We start from the raw sequence: 11,849 nt of genomic DNA, 5'->3' as shown, positions 1-11,849 counted from the left end.
TGGCCAGGGGCTTCATTTAGCGGAGGTCGTGACGGCGCCCCCCCTCAGTCCTGCGCCCGGGGCAAGCGCACCCCTTCCCGGTTGTTACGCCACAGAAATAAAGACTGGTAAAAAATGTTTTCCTGTGACATGGTTCTCAATGGATCTCCCTCATGTTGGAAAGATATACTCTCACTTCCTGTTGCGTGAACAGCACAGGAAGTTAAGGGAGATCTCACTGTTGATACAGACAAGCACGGACAACCTGACCGCAGTTTTAACCTCATCCAATCTATCCAAAATAAAAAAGTACTATATATACACATCTATCTATCTATCTATATATATATATGGATACACTAAGTACATCTCCATTGTCATTTAATATTAAGTTAAAGATTTTAAAAAAAACACCGCGGGTTTGCAGGAACACGCAGCCACTGCAAGAAGAAGGTGAAAACTTTTAGGCAGCTCTTGCCCACAACAAACATGGCGCATCGACTGCGATGCAGGGACGTCACGCTACCGCCGTCGCTTCCTATAAACGCCCCGAAGAAGGGCGCTCCTGATTGGTCCGCAGCTAGCCAGTGTGCTTCCGCCTTCTAATCGCGTGCAGAAAGCGGCGCGGTGTGTAGGTAAGAGGAGGTGAGAAGGGGAGGTGTACCGGGGAAGCGGGTGAGGACGCCGGGCATGTGGCCCGCAGAGCTGACACTTTAGTTACACCGGGAGCTTGCTGGCTTACACCTGTCTGCGAGCAATTTAAAGGGGCAGTCCCTTGAATTACTTGGGGTTGCCTTATGTATTGCATTGGGGGATCTCCTGTGTTGGGAGCCCCTAAACGTCATTGAGAGTACACACACTTGGGGTGACGTGCTATGGTGAGGCCTGTGCAGTGCGTGCCTGATCAATATCCATTCTTATATTTAGGGCGGGACATTTTGTGACATTTTACTCCCCTCCCGCCCCCTGTGTATATTTCTGGGCTCAGTAGGGTCGTCTCGTGCTTTGGCGCATATATAACGTGCAGTGAATGAAAGATGAAGGATCGGCATGACAGAGGGGCTGCTAGGTGGAGGACAGTAATGGCAGCCTGGGTGGTTTTCATGTGACAGCTTTCTGTTAAAGAGAATCTGTCATGAGCTGTGTGATTTACCTTATTAACCACCGATAGGCTCCCTTCATATGTGTGACCCCCCCCTTGATGCGCTCTTGCTGGAGGGTGCATTCTGACATAATTACATACAGTGCACAAAATTGTATGCGAGGGCCGCTAAATGTCATCAGCCTGATGGCTGGCATCATTCATCCCACTGCCTCTGAGCCCAGGTCATCCTAGACCCGCCCCCAGTCTGTGACCTGACAGTGAAAGGAGAAGCAGCCCAGTGATGAGCTCATTTCTCTGTCACTGTGCTCTCTCCTCTTGACAGTATGCTCCTTGTCATCACATGACTGGTTGGCTCTTTACTGCTCCTACCTCTCACACTCCAGATCCAGTACAGGGACTGCTCAGATACTTGCACTGAGGGGGAGGGGGATGGGGGCATTCAAGCAAACCTGATCACTGATGCATGTTACAATCTCCTTTTGGTTTAGCAACAACTATGCTGTTCAGGGGCCTGACTGATTGGCTTTAAAGTGACATTAAACCCTCAGATTTTTTAACATAAAACAATACTGTAATGTGCGCCTTACTGTAATCCATGGTTGTTTCCCTTCTCTGTGCTGCTCTTCCTTTTAAATCTGTATCTGTTCTCATGTTGGGCAGAACTTCTGTTTTGCAGCAGACTGCCTTGTCTCTGGAATGGATACATGGTGTCTGTGTGTTGGTTTGCAACCTGAGCCAGCACTACAGGAAGAGGCAGTCAGCTGCAAAGGGAAGTTCTCCCCAAGCATGAGAAGACATGAGGATTTAAAAGGAAGAGCAGCAAAGAGAAGGGAAACAACCATGGATTACAGTAAGGCGCACATTACAGTATTGTTTTATGTTAAAAACTCTTGAGGGTTTAATGTCACTTATGCTTATGTAGGCCTTCGCACTACATTTATTATTATTATTATAATGCAGGATGTGTATGGCGCCCACAGTTTGCACAGAGCTTTACAATATAAAGGAGATTGGCAGAGTTACAATACAAGAGGATTAGGAGCTTGCAATCTAAAATCTGATTGTACAATTACATGGTGTAGTGTGTGGCCAGATCTGGATGCTCAGTTCTTCTATAGTAAAGGGAACCTATTGGAACAGAAATCGAACGGCTGCCAGAAGTGTTGGAGACAGCCATCCTCTGTCTAGTTTTACTACATAGTGAGTCCCTGGAACAAGCGTGCAGCTAGTAAAGTATGAAACATCTGAAGTTGTGTTCTGCATTCTTGTTCCAGGTCAGTGACTGACTGGGTAGTGAAGCCAGTGTCAGATGCACCGATAATATTTTTCGGGTACGAGTACCGATGCTTTTCCACAACTACTCACCGATACTAATTACTGATAACTTTTTTTAGTGCCATGTGACCGTTTTTCTAAAACAATACAGACAAATGATTTTAGGACAGTGGTGCAGGGCCAGTCCCAGCTGCAGGTGCTCGCCACTGGTTGTTTTGCCACTGGCTCCAACCTGTAGAGGGACTACAAATCCTAGCAATACACTATACAGCAATGCAGAATAATACCCCCAGCTATAGAGGACTACACATCTCAGCAGTACACTATACATCAATGTAGAATAATAACACCAGCTATAGAGGACTACAAATCCCAGCAATGCAGAATAATACCATCAGCTATAGAAGACAAAAAATCCCAGCAATACACTATACATCAATGTAGAATAATAACACCAGCTATAGAGGACTACAAATCCCAGCAATGCAGAATAATACAATCAGCTATAGAGGACTACAAATCCCAGCAATACATTATGCAGAATAAAGCCCAGGACAAAAAAGGCAGGCAATATTTCTAAAGTAGCCATGCTGTTTAGGAGCAGTTTTGCTGCCCCGTACTCTGTGCTCCGGGGGGAAGGGGAAATGTGCGGGCTGGCGGAAGCGCTGTAAATGGGAGCCACGTGGTTATTATTCTACAGGTATTATAGAGGCAACAGTTTGCGCAGCGCTTTACAATATAAGGAAGACATTACAATCACAATTCAAGACAAGATGGTAAGGAGGGCCCCGCCCCTGAGGGCTTACAATCTAAAAGGGAGGGGCAAGTGATGCATGAGGAGGTAGCTGTGTGGGGCTGAATTGTTTGAGAATGTGATGGTTGAGTTGTTAGGTTGAGGTGGGATAGGCTTCCCTGAAGAGATGAGTCTTAAGGGATCGCTTAAAGGCAGTCAGACTGGGAGATAGACGGACAGGTTGGGGTAGAGAGTTCCATAGGATGGGAGAGATTCTAGTGAAGTCCTGGAGGTGAGCATGGGGAGGAGTTCATGAGGGAGCTGGAAAGCAGGAGGTCTTGTGAAGAGGGGACGGTTAGTGATACTTAGACAAGGTTTGAGATATGGCCGGGGACAGAGTTGTGGATGGCTTTGTAAGTGTCCCCAAGAAAGCTTGCAAGGTCCCCAGACCAAAAGGAGCACTTAACCCTTGCAATGCTGGGATAGCCCGACTGGAAGTGTTACGTTTTTTTATATTCTACCCGGAGTTCTTTAAGCGTTTCTGTATCTATATGGCAGGGGCAGTGATGAGGTTGTATTCACCCATTTGATCATTTTTGTTGCCATCTGTCATATTTGGTAGATTCCTTGTGCTGGTGTCAGGACACTCGGACGTCACCGATTTATTATTATAGATCTAATGTAACGTTCTACTCTTGTAGGTTACTTCCATGAACACATCTAAAGCCTCCTTCATCCGCTCGGTGTGAAGTCAGGTAGGTGATGCTCTCATGTCTGTTTAGGCTAGAGGTGAAAGATGTTTAATAAGCATTTGGTGTGTTGAAAAAACAAAAAGTTTCATTTTAAAATCTGGATCCGGCCTGTTTAGGCAAACATGGGCCGAATGGGAGACTTTCCCCTTTAAACGAAATCCCCTTTCACACCTAGGCATTTTGTCCCTCAAAGGTAAGCTCAACACAACGCATCAAGACAAGGAGGCCCATTAATTTTTATGGCCCTTGTTCACAGCTGAGTGTTTTGTCACAAGCGGAGAAAAAGCCCGTCACTGGAAAGTACACAAGCTGCTTTTTGGTTCCATAGACTTCAATGGGAAACTTTGTGCGACAAAACGTTGAGGTGTGAACGGGCCATAGAAATGAATGGGATTCCTTGTCTTGATGCGTTTTGTTGCGCTTACCTTTTAAGTGACAAAACACTCCGGTTTGAACAAGGGCCATTGAAATGAATGGGATTGCTGGTCTAAAAGGACTATTGGGTAACCTTTTTATCCCTTAGTTCTCTTTAGGGTCACGGGAGGACATATACTGAGGTCCCCCTGTGACCCAAAGCTCAGTATATAGTGAGCTATTGCTTGCTATATACTGAGTGATGCAGCCGCGACAGATCCCGACACTACTGTCGAGATCCACCCCTCTGCCTGATTAACACTAGCTCCGGTGCGTTCCAGCACGATGCGCTGCTTGAGCCCATCTCGGCCGGCTTTCTGCGTTCAGGGTAGGGGGTGTTTTGAAGTCAATGGCACCACAGCCACGCCCCCGCCCACAGTGCGATCACCCGCACCAGAACGCGTGGCAAAACAATGCCTGCGTTCTGGTCCAGTGCGCTCGGGGGGGAAAAAATGCTCCAGGCACTATATTTTTCAGATCGCACTGGACCGGAACGGTAAACTTGCATCTCCACAATATAACCATTTGAAAATGCATCGGCTATCTTGAGCCTGCCTTCAATTCCCGTCTAAATGACCTCCATCATTCATCAATCACTTCAGCCTTCTCGCTCTCTCTCTCTCTCCTCTCCTTCTGTTTCTCTCTTTCTCTCCTCTCTTTGTCTCTTTCTCTTCTCTTTCTCTCTCTCTCTCTCTCTCTCTCTCTCTCTCCTCTTCTTTCTCTTTGTCTCTTTCTCTTCTCTCTCTCTCTCCTCTTCTTTCTCTTTGTCTCTTTCTCTTCTCTCTGAAAATGCATCGGCTATCTTGAGCCTGCCTTCAATTCCTGTCTAAATGACCTCCATCATTCATCAATCACTTCTGCCTCCTTCTCTCTCGAGCGGGGAGCAGGCACATCTGAAGGAATCCCAGGGATGTATTCCACCAAAGCAAAGTGCAGCAGACACACCCAGTGATCACATTATTTAGTCTCAAATTGGTTATTTTTTAATAATTTGATTGAAAAACAATTAATTACATATTGATCAGGAGGCAGGGGGGAACCAGGAAGGTATTTTATGCATGCACTACACTTCAGCTTTAAATTTTCCTGCCATAATTGATTTATGTTAACTGAATTTGCTGAATTAATATGTCTGTACTTGGGGCCCATTCACACCAGAACGCAGTGCACTCCAATGTACGTGCATTCATGCGTTACATTAGGCAGCTCATTTACAATGCATAGACTTATACCCCAATGCATTGCCCCTGTTTGGTGCACTGCCATGTCTTACAGCAACATGGTGATGTGGATGAACCCTTACTATTCGCCCCACTGGGGCAGTGATTTTACAGTTACAGGCACCCAAAAATGAGAACCACCTGTCGCTTCCATGGGTCCGATGCGTCGCGTTGGCTGCTGCAAGATCTCCCTGACACACTTCGGATTGCCTGCCCACCTTGGGAGTCTTGGTTATTCCCACCCACATTGCGTGTTTCAGATTTTCATGTTGCTTTCTCCATAATATCAAAAAAGAAAATCCATCAGGGAGAGTGTTAATGCCCCATAATGACCACAGACCCAGATACACAATAGAGAGAACTGAGTAGTCTCCAGATGCTCTGACCCAGATACACAATACAGAGAACTGACGAGTAGTGTCTGCAGATGCTCTGACCCAGATACACAATACAGAGAACTGACGAGTAGTGTCTGCAGATGCTCTGACCCAGATACACAATACAGAGAACTGACGAGTAGTGTCTGCAGATGCTCTGACCCAGATACACAATACAGAGAACTGACGAGTAGTGTCTGCAGATGCTCTGACCCAGATACACAATACAGAGAACTGACTAGTAGTCTCCAGATGCTCAGATACACAATACAGAGAACTGATGAGTAGTCTCCAGATGCTCTGACCCAGATACACAATACAGAGAACTGACGAGTAGTCTCCCAGATGCTCAGATACTTAATACAGAGAACTGATGAGTAATGTCTGCAGATGCTCAGACCCAGATACACAATACAGAGAACTGCTAAGTACAGTCTTCAAGAGATGTATTACTTTTGGGAGGACTACAACACTACATGATTAGCAGTGACGCGATGCTCGGCGAGGTAAGTAAGAAGACACCTGACACTGACTCGAGTATAAGCCGAGGGGGGCACTTTTCAGCCAAAAAAATGGGCTGAAAATCTCTGCTTATACTCGAGTATATACGGTAGTTTTGTGTGTGACCCTGTGTGGGTGCCTTGCATTGACACTTCTTTTCTTTTTGGCAGTTTCTGGTCTGGATGAGCGAAGATGCTGCAATGACTGAGTCGGAAGAGACCGTCCTTTACATAGAGCACCGGTATGTGTGCTCAGAGTGTGGAGTGGACTTCCCCAACCTGGAAGATGCTGTTGTGCACCAACAAAGCCATCCAGCTGCCACCCCAGAAACCCAGTATCAGGTGCTGGATCTCGGTTCCCACGAGAGCCAGTATCAATGCCTGGAATGTGGGCAGCTGCTGTTGACTCCCAGCGACTTGCTTGCCCACCAGGAGCTGCATATTAGGTTACTCGCTCCTCCAAAGCCAGAAAGCCTGAAAGCCAAGCGGCCATCTCGCAGTGAAATCCACTATGAGTGCCAGGAATGCAAAGCCTTGTTCAACAGCCAGGATATGTGGCTGGCCCATAGATACACTCACATGGAACCCCAGAATGTGCCACAGTCCAAGGTGCTGTTACAAACCGAGGACCACGTTATGGATGACTCGATACAGCTCATGTGTGACCCCTCTACACCTGGTGAGGTCCACCTTGTCGCTGGTCAGCAGCATTTTCATGTTCCAACCTCTTCATCTGCTGGGGTCTCCCATACCCAAGTGTTGGTGGACCTGGAGCATTCCTATAAAAAGAGTGAGGGTGTAACAGAGGAGTGTGCGGTCGAAGTTTTGTTTTATAAGTGCTCCGAGTGCACTCAGCTTTTCCAAAGCCCTGGAGAGTTCCTGGAGCACCAAGCCACCCATTTCCAAGGGCAGGGAAATTCCATAGAAGCTAGCGGTCAGTCAGACGAGGCAGCTCAGCCTATGGCTACTGCACAAATGGTCGAACAGCTAGTTAACGAGGCTCCTCCCCCTGACCATTTCAGACAGGTAAACGAAGTTGTCCCGGTTCCTCCAGAAGGGGAACAAGTAGCAGCTCCAAGTGATGTTACATTGTCTTGTGCTTCATGCAAAGCATCTTTTAAGAGTGACAAAGAACTTCAAACTCATTTATTATCTTATACGTCTGGCCCCTTTAACTGTCCCCTATGCAGTAAAGTGTTCCCTACACACCCAGAGGTAGGCGAGCACCTTAAATCACATCAAAGTGAACATCATTTTCTCTGCATGGACTGCGGCCTGGGCTTCGCCAGCGAATCTGTGCTGGTCAATCATCGCCGGACCCACCAAGCCAACCCTTTGTACTCCTGTGAATGCGGCCAGACGTTCGTCAACATGACGAAATTCCTTTACCACCGCCGAATGCACAGCACCAAAACCCGGGAACCCGTGCAGGAGGAAGAAAAGAAATCGGACTGCACTTTCTTTACCCCTGTCGGGGGCTTTTTGTGCTCCACTTGCGGTAAATCGTTCCCTCTGATGTCTCAGCTGTTGCGCCACCAACGTTTTGTGCACACGCTGGAGAGAAGCCACAAGTGCCCAACTTGCAGCAAACCATTCAAAAAGCGTTCCCATCTTCGCAACCACATGCTGACTCATACAGGGGAGCGGCCATTTTCTTGCAATGTCTGCAGCAAATCATTCAACGCTCAGGCTAATCTGCTGCGGCACAAGCTTACCCATACCGGGGAGAAGCCGCACAAGTGCCAGCTCTGTGGCAAGGCATTCAGCCAGTCTTCGACGCTCCAGCAGCATCTGGTAGTGCACAGCCAGACCTACCCGTACAAATGCACAGAGTGCGGTGTTAGCTTTCACCGTCCCTACCGCCTTCTCATGCACCAGTATCACCATACCGGGGAATACCCGTACAAGTGCCAAGTTTGTGGCCTATCTTTCCTGCTCAAGAGGTTGCTGGAAGTCCACGAACTTGGCCACCGCGGCGAAGAGCCTTTCAGATGTGTAGACTGCGGTGCCAATTACCCATCTTCTCAGCGTTTAAAAGATCATCGTTGTAACCGGACTGGAAGTGGAGCGGGAGACAAATTAGAGTGCCCAGTTTGCGGCAAGAAAGTGAATTCTGATGCCCGGCTCAATGCACACGTTTCAGCCCAACACACAGGAAGTAGAAATGCCACTGGGTGCTTGGCCAAGGTTAAGCAACCCCCGCCGGCACAGAGCAAACCGAAAGTAGGCTCCAGAAGCCTGGAGTGCCCCGACTGCCATAAGACCTTCAGCACGGAAACGTCTTTGCAAGTTCACCGCCGAATTCACACCGGGGAGCGACCTTACCCTTGTCAAATTTGCGGCAAAGCCTTTCGACAGTCCACCCACCTCAAGGACCACATCCGCCTTCACACGGGTGAGAAGCCCTTCAAATGCGATGTTTGCGGCAAAGCTTTTACCATCGCGGTGCGTCTAGCCGAGCACAAGCGTATTCATACAGGCGAACGGCCCCACGCCTGCTCCGAATGCGGCCGGGCATACCGTTCGTTCTCCAACCTGTGGAAGCACAGGAAGCTTCACCGCGAGCAGGCTCTACCACCGCCAGGTCACGGGTCCCACGCCTCGGACCTCTCCAACACCGTGGCTATAGTAGAGACTGTAGAAACCATTCCCATTATAGAGACCGTGGAAATTTTCCCCGAAGGCAGCGCCATAAGTGTGCAGGATATCCAGTTTGAGACCTTGCAGGTGGAGAATATACACTTGGGTAACATTCAGATCGGTACCTTGTAAATGAAGTCTGCTTTATGATTGTCCATAATGATAGGAACAGCATGTGCTTTGCCGGAGCTACTGAAGAGTTATCTGTTCGGAGGCGTGCGGTGTGTTACCAGTTTTGCTGATGCCTCCACTGTTGAAATCTGCTTTATGTCCTTCCAGTATGACATGTTGTTGAAATGCATATTTTAATTAAACCCTCCTAGTTATTTACCTTTTTATTAGTGACAGTCCCTCTGTTTGATATTTTTGTGCTACGGCTGGTAAGAAAAGTGCAAACATGGTGACCTCTGCAGTTATATCACCTTCTTTTTTCATTTCTGTGCTTGCTTCAAGATGTCATAGGTTAGTCCCTTTTTAAAGGAGAACTATGAGGGGGGATGCTTTTCACTCACCTCATAGTTCTTGCCGACCTGTGACAATGAGACTGTCACAGGTCGGCTCAGTAGATCGGGAGGTGAGCGAAAATATACCGGCGTTCGCTCACCTCTCGATCCTGTCACGGCTCTCTGCCGTGACAGGGGAGGGGCTGGATTCCCCGCGCTGACTGGCGGAACAGACAGACTAGATAGGCAGAGCCAGCTGTCACTCACGCAGCTGGGCGGATCTCGACATCGATGTCGGGGATCTGCTGCGGCTTCTCAGTATACCGCGAGCTGTAGCTCGCGGTATACTGAGCTTAGGGTAACGGGAGGACGCTAGTTTGTGTCCTCCCGTTACCCTAAGGAGAACTGGGGAAAAGCCCTGACCCCATAGTTCTCCTTTAAAGCAAACCTGTCATATAAAAAAAAAAAGACAACTGGTGGTCAGATCCTGGGTATTAGGTGTCACACCCCTATTTTAGTCAAAAAAGGAAGGTGGAGTAAAGTGGGGCTTTTAAGGCACCAAATCGCCGAGTCACAAAAAGCATCAAAGATTGGCTAAAAACATTATTTTAGTAATTAATGGATAAAAGAAATGGCCATGATAAAAAAACTGGAGAGACAAACATTGAAACCCCCGATATTCACTCCATCCACTCAGTTCCAGATTGGAGTATATATGGGATAACTTAATTGATATATAGCTTGATAGAAAATATGACACATATAACATTAGTTGGAACACATGATGGAATTAAATAGCGTCAGTAGTTCACAAAGTCTTAGCTGGAAGATAAGGGGTGGATGATAGTGAACATTCAACGCGTTTTGCGCATATATCGCGCTTCATCAGGAGAGGGGGGTAATCTGATGGAATTATAAGAAGGCAGTATAAGTTATCTGACCATATACAATAAACTAAAAGCCAAACCTACTCTCCCATCTGGTGAGAAGCTCCCTTTGATGCCCAAACGTGCCTAAAGTTCCACTCCAATCCTCACCACCACCTCGGAAAAGTTGCCTGCAATTACTCTCAGTAGCCAGTATTGTCTTTAACTACACTCTATGCTATGGCTCCATGGGACAGTGCTGAGGCGCAGGCATTGACTTTTTAATTTTTTTTTTATATGATTGCTTTAAAGGGGCATTCTGTGCATTTCTGAGTGCAAGTAGATGAATGACACAGTATGCACCGTCACTCAGAAAAGCATCTGATGCCCAAACCACTCAGGCTTTTTATCCAATATCTGGTCCATGTCAGACATTGACGTTCTTGGGTGGCCATTAGTGAAGTAATTAAAGGTACTGAATGGCCTTCAATATCCATTGCCTGTGTGATCAAGGTCTAAGTGAACCTGTCATGATAAAAGAAACATTAGTGTGGGTGAGTGGTGATCAATTTGCATTGCTTCTTAGGTTCTGATTATAGTGCCAGTATAAAATTTAGGCTGCTAGTACCTCTAGCCATACAGAGCCCTGAGATACACTATATTGCCGAAAGTATTGGGACGCCGGCCTTTACACGCACATGAACTTTAATGGCATCCCAGTCTTAGTCCATAGGGTTCAATATTGAGTTGGTTCCGCCCTTTGCCGCTATAACAGCTTCAACTCTTCTGTGAAGGCGTCGGTATAAAATGAAGATTCACTACAACTTTGACGTATTCTGTCGTATTTGGAGTGCTGGTTACATCTATATACAACGATCCCCAAACTGCTCCCACAAAGTTGGGAGCATGAAATTGTCCAAAATGTCTTGGTATGCTGATGCCTTAAGAGTTCCCTTCACTGGAACTAAGGGGCGGAGCTGCAGCTTCTCGGCTATGGAAACCCATTCCATGAAGCTCTCTACGCACTGTTGTTGTGCCAATCTGAAGGCCACACGAAGTTTGGAGGTCTGTAGCTATTGACTCTGCAGACAGTTGGCGACTTGTGTGCTTCAGCATGCACTGACCCCGCTCTGTCATCTTACGTGGCCTACCACTTCCTGGCTGAGTCGCTGTTGTTCCCAGTTGCTTCCACTTTGTTATAATACCAGTAACAGGTGACCGCGGAATATTTAGTGACAAGGAAATGTCATGGATGGACTTATTGCACAGGTGGCAACCTATCGGGTACCACGCTCGAATCCACTGAGCTGAGAATGACCCATTCTTTCACAAATGTCTGTAGAAGTGTCTGCATGCCGAGGTGCTTTATTTTATACACCTGTGGCCATGGGGGTGATTGGAACACCTCAATCCAATGATTTGGAGGGGTGTCCCAATACTTTTGGCAATATAGTGTAGATTTGAAGAAGAGCATTAAAGGAGCGCCAAAAAGGACAAATCGATGAAACTGTTATTTGCAAATTATCTTTTATTAGAGATTGATAG

General features: G+C 47.1%; 1 protein-coding gene across 1 annotated transcript; it reads left to right on the top strand.

The window, feature by feature from the left end:
• The first annotated feature begins 583 nt into the window (after positions 1-583).
• On the top strand, positions 584-9,334 carry LOC108785670 (zinc finger protein 574-like). Its single transcript, XM_018554793.1, has 3 exons — positions 584-614; positions 3,794-3,847; positions 6,527-9,334. Exon 3 carries the CDS (start codon positions 6,539-6,541, stop codon positions 9,125-9,127), a length of 2,589 nt encoding a protein of 862 aa, XP_018410295.1. The 5' UTR covers positions 584-614; positions 3,794-3,847; positions 6,527-6,538; the 3' UTR covers positions 9,128-9,334.
• The last annotated feature ends 2,515 nt before the right edge of the window (positions 9,335-11,849 follow it).

Source organism: Nanorana parkeri, unplaced genomic scaffold (assembly GCF_000935625.1).
Source record: "Nanorana parkeri isolate BGI_ZX_2015 unplaced genomic scaffold, ASM93562v1 scaffold173, whole genome shotgun sequence".
Classification (NCBI taxonomy): domain Eukaryota; kingdom Metazoa; phylum Chordata; class Amphibia; order Anura; family Dicroglossidae; genus Nanorana; species Nanorana parkeri.
This window is presented reverse-complemented; position numbering and strand designations above follow the sequence as displayed.